This window comes from Neovison vison, chromosome 12, assembly GCF_020171115.1.
Source record: "Neovison vison isolate M4711 chromosome 12, ASM_NN_V1, whole genome shotgun sequence".
In the NCBI taxonomy this organism is placed as follows: Eukaryota; Metazoa; Chordata; class Mammalia; order Carnivora; family Mustelidae; genus Neogale; species Neogale vison.
The window spans coordinates 39,101,547-39,123,475 of NC_058102.1; the positions used below are offsets into that span (position 1 = coordinate 39,101,547).

The following is a 21,929-nucleotide window of genomic DNA, read 5'->3' on the forward strand; positions in this document are numbered from 1 at the left end:
ACCAATTCCAAACATGTGTATTTTACTTTTAATACATTCATTTTAAATTTGTTTGCTTATAAGATATTCCTTTGAGACAAGCTATAATGCCTCTCGTTATTAAATTTACCCTTTTTGCATACAGGGAGTAACGTTGACTGATCTTCAGGAAGCTGAAAAAACAATAGGAAGAAGTCGTTCTACCCGAACCAGAGAACAAGAAAATGAAGAAAAAGAAAAAGAGGAAAAAGAAAAACAGGATAAAGAGAAGCAAGAAGAAAAGAAGGAATCGGAAACATCAAGAGAAGATGAATATAAACAAAAGTACTCTAGAACATATGATGAGGTAATAGTAAACCAGTAACACAGCTAGGTCAAATGGTATGAATAGTTCTTGTGACTCTCAAAGTGTAAGAGATTTATGTACCAATAGACCATATACAAAATACTAAAAAGGATTTTAACTAGAAATCTGAATTATTTTGAGATGATTAGAACATTATTTTTCCTTTAAAATGAATTTAAGTGTTTATGTGTTTTCAGCTGTTTACTATTTTAAATGGGTATTAATTTTAATATTGCACAGACTTACCAACGTTACAGACCAGCATCGACTGCAAGTTCAACCACTCCATCCTCTTCAGTTTCTACCATAAGCAGTTCACTTTATGCTTCAAGTCAACTAAACAGGCCAAATAGTCTTGTAGGTATAACTTCTGCTTACTCCAGAGGACTAACAAAAGAAAATGAAAGAGGTAAGAAGACCAAATCTTGGAAACACTTTGTTTCCTATAAATAATCCTTTGTATCATTTGTTGTTGTTGTTGTTGTTGTTTTCTTTTATAGTTCAATAGAAAATAAAACAGCATTCCAAACTGGGAATCACTCTGCCATTCTTCCAGAAAGAAAATGACAGATGAGAATGAGACGAGTAGAAAATAAAAATAGAAAATTATGTAGCCTGGCATTGATACATATTGTCTTTATAATTCAAGACTTCACAAAAATTTTTATGTCCAGCAACATAGAAAAAAGTCAATATAGAAGAACTGTTAGGAGATTGTTTCTAGCAGCAGTTAATAGTGCCTTAAGTTATTTCTTGCCTATTGAATGAATCATAGATCTTAAATCTTTGTGTTTGAAATTGTTTTAAACTAAAATTATCTACACAAGTAATACCCTTGCTAAAATGAAACTGTTTTTATGCTTATTCTTGAGAAATAGATTTCTTTTTCAGCTGTGTGCTGACATATTGATGATCACTATTAACATTTCATATAAACTTACTATTTAAATTTTAATAATTCCTACTTTAAGTCAGAGGTGGGCACTACCTACAGTCAATTCTAATTGCAGGCATTTTATATTATAAAAGAAAATCTCATAGGATTAGTCATGACAATATCCTATAGGATAAACTTGAGAAAATTAAGTTTTTCTTAATTTTCAGCTGACTTTTTTGGGTCAGAAATATTTCAGTTCTTTTTGTTTAAGATTATTATTTATTTGAGAAAGAGCGAGTGCGCGCATGCATATGTAAGTTGAGGGAGAAGCAGAGAAAGGGGGAAAGAGAAAATCTCAAGCAGCAGAATCTCAGCTGAGCACAGAGCCTATTGGAGGGCTCAGTCCCACAACTCTGAGATCACGACCTGAGTCAAAACCAAGAATCGGAAGCTTAACTGACTGAGCCCCCCCCCAGGCACCCCTTCAGTTCTTTAAGCCACTGAGTGTGAGGCCCACATAATGTTTGTAGAAAGTTTGTGCCAATAAAAGTGTAGATTATCATCTTCTACTGAATAACTGGAAGATTCAGCAACAGTGGTTCTAAAAATTCTCACATATCAACAACTGGCTAGAGCCAAATAGTTATCAGCCCTGCACTACTTGGAATAGTGTCCTCCTGACCCATTTTATCCATTTATATTATCTGGATGGCCACTGTAGGCGTTGGAGTTTGAGATCATTGCTATAAACCAATTCCAAAAACGACTCTGAAAAACCCTAATACTATAATTTTGGAATTTCTTTTGCTGTGTCTCCAAGGAGACTTTTATATATTTTTTTAAGATTTTATTTATTTATTTGACAGATCACAGGTGGGCAGAGGGACAGGCAGAGAGAGAGGAAGAAGCAGGCTCCCTGCTGAGCAGAGAGCCCGATGCAGAGAGCCCAATGCGGAGCTCGATCCCAGGACCCTGAGATCATGATCTGAGCCGAAGGCAGAGGCTTTAACCCACTGAACCACCCAGGTGCCCCTTAAAAAATAATTTTTTAAAAAAAATTTTATTCATTTGACAGAGAGATCACAAGTAGAGCAGCAGACAGAGAGAGAGGGAGGAGGCAGGCTCCCTGCCGATCAGAGAGCCCAATGCGGGGCTCGATCCCAGGGCCCTGAGATCATGACCTGAGCCGAAGGCAGAGGCTTAACCCACTGAGCCACCCAGGTGCCCCTAAAATTCTTCTCTTGATCAAGAACCTATCCAGTGGGAGATACAAAGACATGTTTAAACCAAGTTTAAACCATAGGAGCACTGAGAGGGACAAAAAAATAATTCTGATTGGAGAATTTCAGAAGGCTTCATGAAGGAAGTTGCCTTTGAATTGTTATTGTATTTTTCTTACAAAATACCGTCAAGATATATTGCTACCATGTGGTTCACTGTAATCTTTAACAGAAGGAGAAAAGAAAGAAGAGGAAAAAGAAGGAGAAGATAAATCACAACCTAAATCAATCCGAGAACGACGGAGACCAAGAGAGAAAAGGAGATCTACAGGAGTTTCATTTTGGACACAAGATGTGAGAACCTGTTAACATATAACTACTTGATAGTATACTTAATCTTTCCAGAAGTACATACTAATAATTTCTTATATACCTCAGATTACATATTCTTTAAGTCATCATTATGTGTTTTGAGTCAAGTTATTAAATCAGAAAGGTTCTTCTTTATAAGGATAGTTAATGAGTACTTATATTTTTGGTATTACTGAAAATCAAGAGTTCTGTCCCAATTTTGAAATAAAAATAATAGCTAATAGTTACAGCTCAGGAAATATATATAACTGTATAGTGGTTAAACAGGCTTTACTTTGGACATTCTTTGAAAGAAAGGTGCTTTACATGTTTTTACTGTTATTGTATATTAGTTTCAAGTATGCAACATAGTGATTCAGCAATTACATACAAAATGCCCAGTACAATAAGTGTACTAACCATCTCTCATTATACAGTTATGACAGTATTAGTGACTATATTCCCTATGCTGTACTTTTCATCGCCTTGACTTACTTTATAAATGGAAGTTTAAACTAATGCCCTTCATCTTTTTAACCTATCTCGCCATCCCCTCTTGAAGCAATCGATTCGTTCTCTGTATTTGAGTCCATTTCTGTTTGTTTGTTTGTTTGTTTGTTAATTTTTTGCGCTTTTAGAGTCCACGTAAAAGTAAATCATGTGGTATTTGTTTTTCTCTGTTTGACTTATTTTTGTTAGCATAATACTCTCTAGGTCTATCCATGTTGTGAAAGGCAAGATTTCATATTTTTTATGGCTGAGTAATACTCCCTTGTATATATTTTCACATCTTCTTTATTTAATCTCTTGAATGGATACTTTGGTTGCTTCTTTTTCTTGGCTATTGTAAATAATGCTGCAGTGAACATGGGGAAAAATCTATCTTTAAGGATTAGTGTTTTAGTTTTCTTCGGGTTAATGATATTTCTTTTTAATTTTTTTTCTTTTTAATTTTTTGAGGAAGCTCCATATTGTTTTCCAAAGTGACTGCACCAATTTGCCTTCCCACCAACAGAACAAAGGTTCCTTTTTTCCATATTCTTGCCAACACTTGTTATTTCTTATCTTTTTGATGCTAACCATTCTGACAGGTGCAAGATAATGTCTCGTTGTGGGATTGGGGTTTTTTTGTATTTTCCTAATGATTGGTGATGTCGAGCACCTTTCCCTGTATTTGTTAACCATCTGTGTCTTTTTGGAAAAATGTCTTTTTTTAAGTTCTCTGATTATTTTTTAATCGGCCTTTTTGTTGTTGGTGGTGGTGGTGGTGGTGAGTTGTGTGAGGTTTTTATATTTTTTTAATAACTCCTTACCAGATAATATTATTTTCAAGTATCTTCTCTCATTCAGTGGGTTAGACTTTTCATTCTAATGATGGTTTCCTTCATTGTACAAAATCTTTTTAGTTTGATAAGTCCCATTTTTTTATTTTTGCTGTTCCTTTCCCTTGCCTGAGGGGACAGATCCAAAAATACACTTCTTAAGCCTGATATCCAAGAATTTACTGCCTGTGTTTCTTTTAAATAGTCTTTAATCCATTTTGAGTTTATTTTTGTGAATGGTATTAAAATGGTCCAGTTTCATTCTTTTTCATGTAGCTGTATGGTTTTCCAGCACCATTTTTTGAAGAGAACATCTTTCCTTATATATATTCTTTTGCTTTGTCGAAGATTAACCATATAACCATGGGGTTACTTTAAGGCTCTCTTTTCTGCTCTATTGATCTGTGTCTCTTTGTGACAGTACATAGTATTTTGATTACTATCATTTTGTGTAGTATACCTTGAAATCTTGGATTGTGATACCTCTGGATTTGTTAAGATTCTTTCTCAAGATTACCTTGGCTTTTCAGGGTCATTTGTGGTTCCATATTAATTTTAGAATTATTTGTTCTTATTCTGTGAAAAATACTATTGCTTTTTGATAGGGATTACATGAATTTGTAGATTGCCTTTAGTGTGGACATTTTGACAGTATTTTTTTAGTCCATGAGCATTGTGTATCTTTTTATTTATTTGTATCATCTTCAGTTTCTTTGACCAATATCTTATCATTTCAGAGTCTAGTCTTGTCATCTCTTGGGTTAAATTCATTCCTAGGTATTTTATTCTTTTTGATGCAGTTGTAAATGGGATTTTTTTTTTCTATTTCTCTTTCAGTTTGTTACTGATATGTAGAAATGCAACATATATTTTTGTGTATTGATTTTGTATCCTGCAACTTACTGAATTCATTTATTAGTTCTAATAGTTTTCAGTGGAATCTTTAGGGTTTTCCCTGTATATGTCATCTGTAAATAGTGACAGTTTTACTTATTCCTTACCAGTTTGGATTACTTTTATTTCTTTTTCTTGTCTGATTACATTGGATGGGACTTCCAGTACTATGTTGAATGAAAGTGGTAAGAGTGAGTATCCTTGTCGTTTTTCTGATCTCAGAGAAAAAGCTTTCAGCTTTTCACAGTGGGGTATGTTAACTATAGGTTCATCATCTGTGGCATTCTTTATGTTGAGGTATGTTTCCTTTAAATCCACTTTGTTGAAAATTTTTATCATAAAAGGATATTGAATTTTGTCAAATACTTTTTCTGCATTGAGACAATCATTTTTTTATCCTTCATTTTGTTAATGTGTTATATCATATTGATTGATTTATAGATATTGTACCTTTAGATCCCTGAGATTAGTCCCATGGGATCATGGGAAATAATCCTTTTAATGTATTGTTATATTTGTTTTGTTAATATTTGGGAGGATTTTGCATGTATGTTGATCAGTGATATTGATCTGTAATTTTCTTTTTTTGTGTCTGTCTGATTTTGTTGTCAGGGTAATACTGGCCTTATAGAATGAATTTGGAAGCATTCCTTCCTCTTCTGTTGTTGGATTTTTTGGGTTTGGATTTTTGTTGTTTTGTTGTTGTTGTTGTTGTTGTTTTTTGGAAAAGTTTGAGAAAGATAGGTATTACTTCTTTAAATGTTTGGTAGAACTCATCTGTAAAGCCATCTGATTCTGGACTTCACTCTCTGCTGGGCATTTTTTAAGTACTGATTCAATTTCATTACTGGTGATCGGTCTGTTCAGATTTTTTATCTCTCCCTGATTTAATCTTAGATTATGTATTTCTAGAAATTTATCCATTTCTTCTAATTCTTTGGCATGTCATTGTTTTTAATAGATTCTTCTAACTCTTTGTACTCCTATGGTGTCCATTGTAACTTCTCTTTCATTTTTTACTTATTTCAGTTCTCTTTTTTTCTTGAGGAAGCTGGCTATAGAGTTTTATCAGTTTTATCTCTTTTCAAGAACCAGCTCTTAGTTTCATCTATCTTTTGTTTTTTGTTTTTTAGTCTATATTTCATTTATTTCTGCTCTGATCTTTATTACTTCCTTTTTTCTGATAACTTTGGGCTTTGCTATTTTTCTGATTCCTTGAGGTTTAAGGTTAGATTGTTTGAGATTTTTCTTGTTTCTTGAGATAGGCCTGTATCACTGTAAACTTCCCTTTCAGAAGCATTTTTGTTGCATCCCAAAGATTTTGAGCCATTGTTTCCCTTTTCATTTATGTCCAGGTATATTTTTTATTTCCTCTTTGATTTCTTCTTTGACCCATTGTTTATTTAGTAGCATGTTGTTTACCGCCACATGTTCATGTTTTTTCTAGTTTTCTTCTAATTGATTTTTAGTTTCATACCATTTTGGTCAGAAAAGATACCTGATATGATTTCAGTCTTAAATATTTTGAGGTTTATTTTGTGGCCTAACATGATCTGTTCTTGAGAATGTCCCATGCACACTTGAAAAGAATGTATTTTGTTTTTAGATAGGGTGTTCTGTACATATCTGTTAATTCTATCTGGTCTAATGTGACTTTCAAAGTCACTGTTTTCTTAATGATTTTTCTATCTGGATTATCTGTCCATTGATGTAAGTTAAGGTATTAAAAGTTCCCTACTATTATTGTATAATTTCAGTTTTGTCCTTTATGTTTGTTAATACTTGCTTTTTATTTTTAGGTGCTCCTATGTTGGGTATATTGATATTTAAATTCTTATATTCTCTTTTTGGATTGATCTCTTTAACATTACGTAATGCCCTCTTTGTCTCTTTTTAGTCTTTGTTTTAAAGTCTGTTTTGTCTACAAGTATTGCTACCCACCTTTTTTTTTTTCTTCCATTGGAATATTTTTTTCCATCCCTTTACTTTTAGTCTGTATGTGTCTTTAGATCTGAAATAATTTCTCGTGGGCAGCGTATGGTTGGGTCTTCTTTTTTTTAGCCATGCAGTCATCCTGTATCCTTTGATTGGAGCATTTACATTTACAGGAATTACTAATAGGTATGTACTTCAGTTTTGTTCATTGTTTTCTGGCTGTTTTCCTAGTTCTTATCTGTTCCTTTCTTCTCTTGCTTCCCTTGTCATTTGATGACTTTAGTAGTATGCTTGGATTCCTTTCTTTTTATTTTTCATGTGTCCATTTTAAGTTTTGGTTTGTGGTTACCATGAGGTTTGTATATAACATCTTATCTATACAACGGTCTGTCTTAATAGTCATCGCTTAAGTTCAAACACATTCTAAAAATACTTCATTTTTACTCCCTCCTCTACATTTTATGTATGTGACATATTTCACTACTTTTATTTTGTGTATCCTTTAATTTCTGTAGGTATAATTTATTTTGTTTTTTAACAAATACTTCTGTTTTTTAAGCTTTATATACTAGCCAGTGAAATTTTTTCCTTTTATAATTTTCTTATTTCTAGCTCTGGCCTTGCCTTTTCCACTTATGGAAGTCTCTTTAACATTTCTTATAAGGCTGGTTTAGTGGTGATGAAGTCCTTTAACTTTTTGTCTGGGAAACTCTTTATCCTTCTTCACTTCTTAATGATAACCTTTCTAGGTAATCTTGGTTGTAGGTTTTTTTTCAGAAGGTTGTAGGTTTTTTCCATGACAGTCTTATGTCATGCCATTCTCTTCTGGCCTGCAAAGTTTCTGCTGAAAAATAAGCTAACAGCCTTACAGGGTTTCCCTTGTACATAAGTAGTTGGTTTTAAGATTCCCTTTATCTTTAATTTTTGATGTTATGATTAATAAATATCTTCATGTGGACCTCTTGGATTCCTATTGTTTGGTGATCTGTGTACTTCCTGGATCTGGATATCTGTTCCCTTTCCCAGGTTAGGGAAGTTTTCAGTTATTATTTCTTAATATAAGTTTTCTGCCTCTTTCTCTCTCTCTTCTTCTAAGACCCCTATAATGTTAATGTTAATATCCTTGGTATTGTTATAAATTCCCTTAACCTATCCTTATTTTTTAGTTCTTTTTTTCTCTTGTTCAGCTTGGATGCTTTCTACTACCCAGTCTTCCAGATTGCAGATTCATTCTTTTGTATTCTCTAATCTGCTGCTGACTCTAGTATATATTTTTCATTTCAGTTAGTGTATTCTTCGGCTCTGATTGGTTCTTTTTTATATTTTCTTTTTCTTTGTTGAAATTCACCCTTAGTTCATCCATTCTTCTCTCAAGTCTAGTGAACATCTTTATGACCATGACTTAGAACCTATACCAGGTATATTGGTTATTTCCATTTTGTTTTGTTCTTTTTCAGAGGTTTTGTCTTATTCTTTCATTTGGAACAGTTTTCTGTTTCCTCGTTTTGTGTTTGTTTCTCTGTATCACGTGGGTCAGCCATGTCTCCTGGTTTTGAAAGTAGTGGCCTTGTGGTTTTGGGGTGCCCTGTAACACAACCCTTCCCCCCACCCTAGTAACAAAACCAGGGGCTCCAGCATAGGGGATGGGATCCCCTGTGTAAGCTGTGTGTACCTTCCTCTTGTAACTAGGCCTTGATCTGGGGGCACTAGTGGGTGGGCTGGCCTTCAGCCCAGCTGGCTACAGTGATCAGCTGCACCTACTACAGTTGCACTGCTGGGCAATGCTGGTCCCCAGTGCAGCTGACTGAGAAGCCTGGCTGTAGCTGCTGTGGGTAGGCTGGTGGGTGGGACTGGCTCTCCCCGTCCCCAGGTCAGGAGTAGTTTTGAAAGTGTTCCAGGACCCCCACCCCAGTGCTGCCCACTAGGTGTGATGGGGCAGTAATCATTTTCTGGGGACACAAGTTTTGACGAAGGCTGCCCATCAGGTGTTGCAGAGCAGGAGCCACTTTGAAGGGGTGCCTGCCAGTATGAGTGGATTGAACAGGGAGCATCCACGGGCAGAGCTGGGGTGGGGTAAGCATTCCCTTATGTCTGGCCAACTAGTAAGAAGGGGGTTGGAAATGGTGCTAACTAGTACCTTCTTCCCTAGAGAGAATCCCTGCAGATCCCAGACCCTCAAGCACATGCTCTCAAATTAGTAAGTGAAAATCTTCATGTATAACCCAGGTGCTTTTCAAACTGCTGCTTCAGCACAGGGTCTCTATCCAAATGACATAGTACACTGGCCCTTTGAAAGTGGAATATCCGTTTCCTATAGTCTTCTGACTCTTTCAGAGTTAAGCCCCATTCATTTTCAAAGTTACTGGAGTTAATCCCTTCTTATTTTCAAAGCCAGGTGTTACAGGGATTCATCTTCCCCATGCAGGTCCCCAGAGTAGGGGTTGCCCACTGTGAGGCATGATGGGCCTTGTACCTCGAGGAGGAGTTCTGTACCTATAATAATCCTCTCATTTGTGGGTTGCCATATGAGAGCTTTGGTACTCAACTGCTTCTCTGCCCCGCCTGCCCTTCTCCATGGGGTTTCTGTATGTTTTTTTAGCAATGGAAGATCTGTTCTGCTAATTTTCAGGTTGTTTTCAGAGTGAGTTTTTACATTATATGTAGTAGTTGCCTCAGTGTGTCCATGGAGGGAGGTAACCTCAGGATCCTCCTATCTTACCATCTACCTAGAACTCCTTAAGATGCTTTACATTACATTTTCATGAATATGATTATATAATATACATAACAATTAGTTACATCTCAAGTGATGTTTGCTAGAAGTTGTGCTTTGGCTTATCAAATTGTAACATTCATACAAAATTTTATTTTTTTTCCTTATCCCTGATTGTATATATGCGTAACATTGCTATTCATATACAGGAGAAAGAATAACTGTAGTGTAGCACAGTTAACACGAAATTTATGCTGTTTCAATAGAACATTTTACTATGGAAGGACAAACACAATCTGTTTGGGTTTTTCCGGCCTCTTGGGTTTGGTTTTTTTGGTTTTTTTTTTTTTTTCATTTTTCTTTTAATTTTTAATACAGAAAATTCAAATGTACAAAAGTAACAGAGAAGTATAATGACCCCACCCCAGATATCCCTACACTTCCCAATCCCATATTATTTGAAGAAAATCTATAGAATATCATTTCATCTAAAAATTTTAATTTGTACTTTCAAGAGGAAAGGATTTTTTTTTAATTACCGGAATTAATATTTTTTAATAAAAGTAATCACAGTATGTATACCATACAGCAAATGATCACAATACTGTGATCACATTTATTGTTAAGTAAGTTAACTGTAAATCCTTAATATTTAATATCCAGTTTTCATATCCATTCAACTTATATATGCCATAAGTGGTTTGTTGTAGTTTTATACTTTGCTGGTTTGATTGGAATATAGTAGGGGTTATGCATTATGAATAGTACATCTTTAATGCCTCTTATAATCAGTTTCTCCTTCCATCTCATTTTTTTCCTTACAGTTATTTTTGAATGAACTTGGGTTATCATATCCCAGAAGTGTTGTTTAACACATTAATGTGGTTTTTTATATTTCCTATAAATTGGTAACTGCCATTTTACCAACTGGTAACTACCAGGTAGAGAACTGATCCCATTGTGGTTCAAAAATTCTTTTGGCAAGGTATCTTTGTTCATCAAGAAGAATATGATATCTGGTTTATTTTAATTGATTGCTCATTACCATTTTAGTAACAGAAACAAAACCTGACAGTCTTAATTAGCACCCTAACGTAGTTACTCTTATTACTTAAAATTATCTTTTTAATAAGACATTGTATTAGGAAATTCATAGTCAAAGCTGTGTTTGTTAAACAGTATTTATTTTTCCCCGGTTTTATTCAGACCAGCTCTCCCTTCAGAACTTCACTTTCTGGAATATCCTTAACTTTGCATTGTAAGGATTTTTCCTGGGATTCAAATTGGCAGTACTCATTTTTTTAATTTGAGCCTGCATTAAATTGTATTCTTTTTTTTTTTTTTTAAGATTTTATTAGCCATCAGAGGACAGGTCTTCTTTCCTCATCTTAGCTACATTTGAAGCTATATCAGCTTCAAATACAGACAAAAAGAACCAAGAGCTCTGTCAAAGGAAGGGTATTATGTAGTTAGGCAGCTTTTTGATCTCTTGTATTAGTAGCCCCCCCCCTTTTTTGATTACTACTTTTAGAACCTGTGAACCTCCCCACTTTTTAAGTTTCCAGTTTCAATGTTTTCCCATGAAACTGCAGTTTTTAAAAACAATCATTTCATGATGTGGAATTCATATTTTTATATTAACATTTATATGAATAAAACTAACAACAGCACCACTGATTTTGCCTGATTTCTATTTAGTATGCTGTAAACTCCCAAGAAATTTCCAGATGTTGATAAACTACCTAAATATAATAGGACTTCTGCATAAATCTTGACAAGCTTATAGAATCCCAACCTTTCTTACTTAATATAATGAATTTCCTATTTTTGCTGCCCCATTATAGTGGAGTGTCTAAATAGTACATTTTAACTATTAAAGCACATGCAGTATCATTACAGTATAAAATGTAATACCTTCTGCTAAGCCTCCAGTTTCCTCACCCCCACTGTGAATGTGTTTCCTAAATCATGTTTTTAGGTAGATGATCTTTTTTCACCATGCATGTAAACCTGCTTAGATTGTGTCATGCAGACAAAATAAGGCTTCTTCAAAACAGGATAGAAAAATTCCCACTTAAAGATTAGTTTTCCTTTTGATTTGTTTCCTGGTAGATTTTTCTCAAGGGTTGTTTCAAATTAGAAAAGCCCTGGGGCATCTGGGTGGCTCAGTTGGTTAAGCAACTGACTCTTGATTTCCAAGGAGACCATCTCAGGGTCATGAGATTGAACCCCACATCAGGCTTCCAGCGCAGCAGGGAGTCTGCTTGAGCTTCTCTCTGCCTCTCCCATCCCCACCACATACCCCCCACCTCTTACTTGCATGCTCTCTCTCAAATACATATTTTTTTAAAAAATTAGAAAAGCCTTAAAAAATTTAAGTATCAAGTGTTTGATATTTATTTTTACTTTTCTAAAGTAAATTGACAATGTATTTTAGAGCGATGAAAATGAACAAGAGCAACAATCAGATACAGAAGAAGGATCCAATAAGAAAGAAACTCAGGTAAAAAGCATTTGTGTTTAGAAGTATTTGTATTTTTTAAGGATTGCTTTCTGCTTGTGTTTGTATTTATTCATGCAAGACAGTTACTGCACACTGTACCTGCTTGCTGGGGATAGACTTAGTGCTTCTCTGGGGTCAGGGGTAAATGGACTGGAAGGGACACAAAGAATATTTTAGAGACAATGGAAATATTCTGGATCTTGATTATAATGGTGATTTTCTGGGTATATACAGCTGTCAAACTTATCAAACTGCATACCCTAAGTGAATAGTTTATTATATATAAATTAATCTTCAAAGTTGAAAAGAAAAAAAACAAAAGTAAGGGATATCAAGAAGTAGTGGAGGGCAAAGTTAGCTTCTAGAGAAGACAGTAAGTAGGTCTTTTTAACTTTCTTGACATTCGTTTAGAAATTTAGTGCTCTAAAGGACTTTTATATTATCACAACTTACTGTACCAACAGTCTTCTCCAAAAAGGCATTTTTTCCTCCTCAGTAGTGATGAAGAAACTAAGGCAAGTTTGAATGACTTAAAAGGTTACATAACTAGCAAATTCTGAAAGTTTCTTCCCACTGTTTTTCCCCCTCTATTCCCTATTGTTTGGCTGCGGAGAAAGCTGACATGCTTTAAAGACCTCTATTCACATAGGGGTAGAGCCATATAATAAGAATTAGTTCTAATCTTCTAAGCTTAGCAGTATCTAACCTGAAATGGCATTCTGTCCTATCATCTTTATTTTTTACTTGGAGTTCCTAAATAGAGCTATTGAAATTCTTTTCAGTCAGCAAGGATGTACATTAATATGAAGTGACCAGAAGTTGGTTACCTGTGCTTTGTGACTGTGGATGTTACTTTTAGGGCCAAGTTTCCTATTTGGTCCTGAAAGGTACTTTTATTTTATAAATAGGTACCCAGACAGAAATAAAGAATTAATTACTTCCAGGGTAAATTATTTGCAGGGTAAAGTTTTATCACCTTTAAACCCTTTGCCTCTCAGTTGTTAGCATCCCCCAGTTCCCCTGTGTCTTGTGTTTATTATATTCTGTAAACCTGACCGTTGTCTTCCTTTCCCAGTGGTATCCTGTGAATTCCCATCTTTCAAGGGAAAAATAATAGGTAAACAAGAGGGAATGGATTAGTAAACCATTCCTAGTTGGCACTTCTCACTGCCTTATCACACATACCTCCCATCCCACCAGGCTGGGATAGAAGGGAAAAGGTTTTCTGACTTCCTAGTTGTGACTTTGAAGCATATTGCTTCTTGTGTTTAAATTTTCCTGTTAAAGTTATACATGAGATACATTAAGACTGAGGAGAAAATTGTTTGTAGGGAGAAACATTTTCTTAGTTCCAAACAGTTTAAATAGGTTTGTTCATTTTAAATAGGGGGTTATTTAGCTCTTGTTTTTGTGCTAGCATTCAGTTACAAGTAAAGAAAACCCAACTGAAACCAAATTGAACAAAGAATTTGTTATGCTCCAGTTGTATTACACAACCCTCTATGTCAGCTTCGTCCTCAGGCAGGTATACCTCACCGGGCTGGGATTTATAATAATTGGCTTGGACTAGGCAAAGTCTACCACTAGGGTAGTGCAGCCATTTTACTATTCATGTGGGCTGTATACCATCTCACTTAAACCAGTTGACTGGTACACTGTGACGAAAAGGAAGAATGGAAGAAACGAGTCTTTACAGTAAACTAGAAAAGTGCTTCTGGCCATTAGATATGCCACTCTCTTTTAAAAGCTTGTGGCTTCGGGGATGCCTGGGTGGCTCAGTCAGTTAAGCATCTGTCTCCAGCTCAGGTCATGATCCGAGGGTGCTGGGATCGAGTCCCTCACAGGGCTTCTTGCTCAATGAGGAGCCTGCTTCTCTCTCTCTTTTCTCCTCCCGCTGCTTGTGTGGCTGCTCACTCACCCTCTCTCTCTCTGATGAATAAATAAATAAAATCTTTAAAGGGGGGGCGGGGGGCGCCTGGGTGGCTCAGTGGGTTAAGCCACTGCCTTCGGCTCAGGTCATGATCTCGGGGTCCTGGGATCAAGTCCCGCATCAGGCTCTCTGCTCAGCGGGGAGCCTGCTTCCCTCTCTCTCTTTCTGCCTGCCTCTCCATCTACTTGTGATCTCTGTCTGTCAAATAAATAAATAAATAATCTTTAAAAATAAAAAAATAAAAGAAAAATAAAGGGGGGGTGGGGCGCCTGGGTGGCTCAGTTGATAAGCATCTGCCTTCGGCTGGTCCTGGGATTGAGCCTCCCCACATTGGGCTCCCTGCTGAGCAGGAAGCCCGCTTCTCCCTCTCCTACTCCGCCTGCTTGTGTTCCCTTTCTCTCTGTGTCTCTCTTTATCAAATAAATAAATAGCATCTTAAAAAAAAAATTGTAGCATCAGCCCCTCCTTTTCCTTGTAAAAGTATTAGCAAAATTCTTCTGTGCATTTTCTGAAGTAAATAATGTCATCACCTCAGAAGTGTGTTTGATAATAGAACTTCCATTCAGGTTATAGAATCCAAGTTAACCACATTAAAAAATGGCATTGGGTCATGTACTTTTTTGCTTCAAAGGTAAGCAAATTGTAAATTTCAAAAAGTTGCTCCAAATTCAGAATTACATGTGAAACTCAAGCTGTCTACCTTCAGAATATAAATTAAAAGAAATTAAGATTAAACTTTATCACAGAAAATTGCATGACTTTATCATAACAATCGTTGTTATTAGAATTATATATTATTAGAATTATGTGTTACAACATTATTTCTAAAAATAAGACTTCTATTGCTTTGGCTCTTGTGATTTGCTTTCATTAAGTTATTGTATAATAAAACTTTTACCCTGCAAAGGATATTAGTAGTCAAGAATTTAAGGGGTGCCTGGGTGGTGCAGTGGGTTAAGCCTCTGCCATCTGCTCAGGTCATGATCTCAGTGTCCTGGGATAGAGCCCTGTATGGGGCTTTCTGCTCAGCAGGGAGCCTGCTTCCCCCGCCCCCGCCTGCCTCTCTGCCTACTTACGATCTCTGTCTGTCAAATAAATAAATAAAATCTTTAAAAAAAAAAAAAAAAGGATTTAAGTATGACACCAAGGCAAGAAAAAGAAAAGATTAACAGATTTAATTATTTAAACATCTAAAACTAGAATATGACAGAAATGATACCCTTCTTAAAGTGAGACACATTTGCTCAGTTAAAAGTGAATAATCTTGGCATGTATCATACTTTAAAATTTAGTATTTGTACTATGAAAAAACTCTAGGAAAAGAGAGACAGAATACATGAAACTTAAAATTTTACAAAGGAAGAAATACAAGTGGCCAATAAGCTTGAAAATGCATTTAATTTTACTAATAACCGAAGACATGACAATTAATATAAAAAAGTAAAATCGGCAAAGGCTAGTAGTGCTCAGATTTGGTATGATCACTATTGAAATAGTATTTTTATATAAGGTTTTGGAACTGTTACAAATTCATCCTTTACAGAAATTAGTTTAACAGTACAAATCAGAAATTCATACATGGATATGAATACAAAAAAGGTAACAGTAGTTATTTAGAGGGTTGGAGGCAGGGGAGTTATATAGGAACTTTTTAGGCTGTGGTACTTTTAGATAAGCTTATAGTTCTGTAATTAAGTATATTTTTACTTTGAAAAAATAATTTTGAAATACAGGGAGCAAGAACATTGCTATATGAAATAAGGACATACGCTAAATGAAACAGGCCTGTCCTGAAATAGACATAATGTATGATCCCACTTATATGAGGTATCTATTCAAACTCTTAGAAGGTAGAATTGTTTCTAGGGGTGAGGGTAGAAGAATATGGGGAGTTGTTCAATGTGTATAAAGTTTGTTTTGCAAGATAAGAATATTCTAGAGCTGTGTTGCACAACAATGTGAATATGTTAACGCTATTGAGCTGTACTCCTAAAAGTAGTTTAGATGGTAACTTTTATGTCATGTGTTTTTATTACAGTCTCAAAAATGTAACAAATGACAATGATAGCACCATAATTTTTAAAGACAAAGAAATGGAATTTGAGTGATTTCTGTGACTGCTTGGAGTTTTGTTTGTTTGTTTGTTTGTTTGTTTTAATTTAAACAGTGAACCAGAGTGCAAGTTGTGAGATGAATGACGATGTTTCCATTTGATATGTACACATTTTACTTCATACATGGATATTTTTCTGAATTTGAGTAATATCTCTTGGGGTTTTTTTTGGTTCTGGCTTGTTTTTAATTGAGATATAATTGACATACAATATTGTATTAGTATTAGGTTTAGTTTGTATTGTATTAGTTTTAGGTGTTCAACGTAGTGATTCATTATTTGTATATATTGGAAAATGATCACCCAGTAAGTCTAGTTAATATCCATTCCCACATATAGTTACATTTTTCCCCCTGTGGTAAGAACTTTCAAAGTCTATTCGCTTGGCAGTATTTGAATTTGAATCTCTTGAAAGCTGAAATTTAACTCAAAATTGTTATTGTCATAAAATTAATAAACAAATCAATGAAACAAAGCATTATTACATCAAAAACTAGGAAGCAAGTACAAAATTAAAATTGGTTTTGCAAAGGAAATTTAAATAGACTAAATAGACTAAGGCATTTTTAGTCCAAATTAGATTTTTTAACAATCCCAAAGGAACCCAATAATTTTACAGTGCATTCAAAGATAAATGTAATGGAAAAATACAAATACCTAATTCATAAATTTAACGAACCATTTTTGGATAGTTGCCTTATAGAAAAGTATAGTTTGAGCAAGAGCTTTTTTTTTTTTAAAGACCTTATTTATTTGACAGAGAGAGATCACAAGTAGTCAGAGAAGCAGGCAGAGGGGGAGAGGGAAGCAGACCCCCTCCCAGGACCCTGGGATCATGACCTGAGCTGAAAGCAGAGGCTTAACTCACTGAGCCACCTAGGTGCCCCAAGCAAGAGCTTTAATAGAAAGGGAAAGAGCTCAACATGACCACCCCCCACCCTACCCCCCCAAAAAAACACACCTGCTTTGTCCTGAACTAAGATTCTTTTACTCTAATAATTTCACCATTTGGATAAGAAGAGTTATGAGGGGCACCTGGGTGGCTCAGTGGATTAAAGCCTCTGCCTTCCACTCAGGTCATGATCCCAGGGTCCTGGGATCTAGCCCCGCACAGGGCTCTCTGCTCAGCAGGGAGCCTGCTTCCTTTCCTCTCTCTCAGCCTGCCTCTCTGCCTACCTGTAATCTCTGTCAAAAGAATAAATAAAATCATATATATATATATATATATATATATATATATATCACTGTTATGAAACAGTGATAAAGTATACCATTTGCTTGAGAAAATTAAGTCCTAATTTCCTGTCTCCAGTTGCTAAACTTTGATGGAATTTATAGATTTATAGCTGGATTTCTAGAAAGTAAATTTTAAACGTAATTATGTGTATAGTATTGTACATAAAATACCTAAGGTATTCAGTTGTTTGCCTCTCATGTTACTGCCTCAAAAACAGAAAAATAGTTGCTTTGTGATATCACATAGTAAACTTGACATTTCTTAATATAAATAAACATATTACTTTCTCCTGGGTAGGTAGAAGTAGGAGATATATGTCTTAGCCTTTCTTTTTCCCTTCCCATTAAAATATTGTATGGTGGCATTTATAGGAATTTGTAAACAATGATCATAAATAGTGGAGTGTATTTATATGGTTATTGTGCATGAAAAATATATAGTGACTCTGTTCTAGAACTTCTGAACCATCACATTAAAATTGAAACATATATAATAAATAGATAAGTTAATTTAAAAGTGTGAAAATAGTATAAATGTTAAATTTACTTAATCGGTCAACTTACTTTAATAAGAGTATAAAAATTTAATATACCTCTGTCTTTCTCTTTCTTTTCTAGACGGATTCCATTTCTAGGTATGTTTTACATTTTTACTGAATTTTTTCTTATTTTTATTCTGTGTTGCTTAAGTATTTACAGATTTTGTGAGTTAGAATTACTTAAATAATAAAAATCTATAGATGTTTAGATGACCTAATAACTGTTACCAGCTTTCTTTGTCAAAGCCTTTACTTCTAGTTCGGTAGTCATAGTAAGTCACTAAAAAAATTTTTTTTCTTAAATCCTTAAAACAGTGATAACTCTTTAAGTTTTAAGCTTCCTAAATTATGTTAGTATTAACTATGTCATTATTAACAGCAGAGGCTGATGAAACTCACCAGAAATTTATTTGATTGGGTATTCTGCATCTTCTCTCTGATCCCTGCTTTAGATAAAAGAAGAACAAAGAAGACACTAAAAACTGTCATCTAGCTCAAAATTATTCACCTTTTAGAGAACCTCCATAGTGTCCTTAAGTCTAATCTCCATTCCATTTCTCTTGCTCATAATAGTTAACTAAAACCTTGTAAAACCAAGAACAGATTTTTATATATTAATGATTCTATTGAATTGAAATGTAGAGGTGATAGCATTTATCAGGAAAAGGTAATCTGAATTCATAACAAGATAGTAAGAAAATTCACATGTGCAAATGAGGTATTTTCTTTCTGTTCAGGGCAGACCTATTATCTATCACTTTGGATAGAGGAGTTTATCAAATCTCAGCTGTTACTAATTTTTAAACAATTACATGTCACTTAAAGGAAAAGTGCTACCAATTAAACTATGATACACCATTGGTTTATAAGCCATGTTCTGATTTCAAAGATTTTAAAATGTAGAAAACGTGTGCAGTTTAAAATTGTTGAAATAACTTACCGTGTGAAACCAGTTCTGACTTTTTACATATAGATGTATTGACTCTCTTCCTTAAATAATAGAAATTAATAGTATTATAAATAACTCTCCATTTATTACCACAGATACAGATGATAATAGCTGAAAGAGAATGTTATCTACTATTTTGGAATATCAAGTTAAAATATACTAAGTTGCATGTTAATAAAAGCCTATAATAAAGATTTTGACTTTAACTCATCTTTTAAAGATATGAAAGCAGTTCCACATCAGCTGGTGATCGGTATGATTCCTTGCTGGGTCGCTGTGGATCATACAGTTACTTAGAAGAAAGAAAACCTTATAGTAGCAGGCTAGAAAAGGATGACTCCACTGACTTTAAAAAGGTACTTGGATTACTTAATTATTTAACTGTGTAATTAAAAATAATCTTTTGTGTTAGTATATTTATGTTTGGATATTATTCCTGGAAACTCATAATGAAATCAGTGTTTTACTTTAATTTTCAGTTTGGAACACTAAATAGTAGAATATGAATAGCTGCTCGTTTTTTTTAAAAGGAAGAGACTTTATATCACACTTAAGTGTCTCAGGCCAGTACTGTGATACTGTGACTGAGCTGAAAAGAGGCATGGGCACAGGGTGGGCAGGAGGGTTGTGTGTGCATGTACACTCACACAAGCATGCACACACACTTTATTTTTTTACCTATTTGTCAATAAAAGGCAGCCAAACAAAGAACAAAGCTTTTCCTAGGATCATACAGTTTTTCCTAGATAACTAAAAAACTTGTGATACTGTAAGTACTATTACATCTTAACGATGAAAATAACAATGAAAGAAGTAAGTCCTGGAAATTCAACACTCTAGTATTCTGACTCTCATAATTCCTAATACTTATGAGCTTAGAATAAACCTGATGAAGTTTGTTGGGGGAAAAAGAAGGCTTGTGATATGTATACATGTTCCCCCAAGTAGTTGGCAACTATTTGAATGGATTTCTTATAAGCCAAGTCAGCAAAAGAAGGAAAGTAGGGGGTCAGTTTACATTATGTATAAGGTTGTCATTTATTCAGTAAAGAACTAAACACTGAATTGTCCTAAGTAGTGAGCTTCTACTCGTGAGTAGTAGAGTTGGAGATACTGTCCTGCTCTTATGGACATTCTCCATGTAATGGGAGAGACCAACATGATCATACAGCCATATTAACAAATGTATAACTTAGAAATTGAAAGAATTACCTGAAGTAAAGAATCTATTTCATAAGAGTTTATAACAAAGGAAAGTGGCAGGGCCTAAAGATAGAATTCCTAAAGAAGTGAAGCTTCAGAAGCGAATCATAAAAGGACAATTAGTTAACTAGCAAAATGGGAGAAAACCTATTCTAGTTGGAGTGAAATAGGAAGACATAGACCTGGTGGTGGAAAGGCACAAGATGCATTGAAGTCATTAAATTTTCAGTGTGCCAGTAGAGCAGAAGGGATGGTAGTGTGAGGATGCGCTCAGCTATAAAGCCCAGGACCAAACCGTACAGTGCTTTTCAGGCTATTTTAAGGATATCTTTATACTGAGAACACTGGGAAGCTATTCAGGGGTTTCTAACGTCAGGGTTAATGGAATGGTTGGCATATGAAGTTGAGATTATTTTAAAAAGTTAACTCTTAACTTGCTACATATAGGACAAATTAGAGGGAGGTCAGAAAAATAATTCTAGTATTAAGAGATGATTTTAACCATCTATACTAGTAGTAGTAGAGATGGGGGCAAAAGAAGTAGTCGAGTCAAATGTTAAGAAAGTATTCAAGAAGTATTTCACTTTCCTTAAAATATTAGTAAAAGCAGTACAGTTACAATGATCAATACAACTGATGTTCCATGTCAGGGTCAGGAATTCAAGAGAGAATGATAGGCAGAAAAGCTCATGGGCCCCAGATGAAGATCACAGTGTCTCCTCAGCTCTAACTAAAGTTGCTCTGCAGTATGTGGTCCCTCTTTATCATATAACTGAATTTTGTTTAATGGAAAGAGAAAAGCTAGATTTGTCAGTGAAGTCTTAAATACTGGAACTAGTGTGTTAATGAGTGTGCATGAGGCAAATACATACATAACCAAAATTTTTTACCTTGCAACCATAAAGCATTAAAATATTTTGAATGTATCCTTTAATGGCTCATGTGTTACATTCTTTGTTTTAATACTGCAAAGTAATCAGTGGGAAATCTTAAAATATTAAGAGAACAGAAAAATAATTTGTTGTTCTGCCCTAATTTTTGTAGCTTTATGAACAAATTCTAGCTGAAAATGAAAAGCTGAAAGCACAGCTACATGATACAAATATGGAACTGACCGATCTTAAATTACAATTGGAAAAGGCTACCCAGGTTTGTACCTTTTTCTCTATGTTACCCTGAAGAAAATGGTTTTGATTTATTCTGTTTAAAAAATTAGATTGAAATATTCTCAAGTGTTTCTTTAAAACATGAGTTTGGTTACTGATAATACCTTATTAATAAGGAATCAAAATAATAACAGATTTCTGATAACTTCACTTCTTTCTAGAATAAATTAAAAATACAGAAATAAAACCTTGTAATGGAAAGTTAAAATATTTTTAAGCCAAAAATACCTATGTTGTGATACATAAAGGGCTTAAATGCTTATTTCTAGCATACCAAATGTAGCGAGGTATTAAAAGTATCTATGCAGAATCTTCTTAAAGCCATTAAAAAAATTTATAATCATTTTTATTCATTATAAATATTTCCTGTTTGTTCCCCAAATTAATTTGATATACTAATGCTGGAAGAAAATAGTTTGTCATTAATTCTTTTTACTTACCTTCTTTGCAGCAGCCTACAGGAGACCATTTTAGACAAGAAAATTGAGATAGCCAAGCAAAATTCACAACCATACACATATGATCTAGGCTATGTATGATCTAGGAATTTTTTCCCAAGCTTTTTCCATGGAATGTGGGAGACAGTAATCGTAGGAGATAGTAGTAGGCACATTCCTTCCTCATTCTCCACCTGTCTCCCTTCAAAGAAGTAG

At 34.6% G+C, this 21,929-nt stretch overlaps 1 protein-coding gene across 6 annotated transcripts in view; it reads left to right on the plus strand.

The window, feature by feature from the left end:
• PPP1R12A (protein phosphatase 1 regulatory subunit 12A) overlaps positions 1–21,929 on the plus strand; it is a 149,685-nt gene that overhangs the window by 116,024 nt on the left and 11,732 nt on the right. For 4 of the 6 annotated variants that reach the window (XM_044227561.1, XM_044227560.1, XM_044227559.1 and 1 more), the window contains 8 exons: positions 125–325; positions 566–734; positions 2,655–2,776; positions 9,074–9,121; positions 12,075–12,140; positions 18,038–18,054; positions 19,128–19,263; positions 21,155–21,259. In XM_044227561.1, the coding sequence (XP_044083496.1) occupies positions 125–325; positions 566–734; positions 2,655–2,776; positions 9,074–9,121; positions 12,075–12,140; positions 18,038–18,054; positions 19,128–19,263; positions 21,155–21,259 (864 nt within the window). The remainder of the gene's footprint in view (positions 1–124; positions 326–565; positions 735–2,654; positions 2,777–9,073; positions 9,122–12,074; positions 12,141–18,037; positions 18,055–19,127; positions 19,264–21,154; positions 21,260–21,929) is intronic. The other 2 variants (XM_044227558.1, XM_044227563.1) reach the window with 1 other exon arrangement.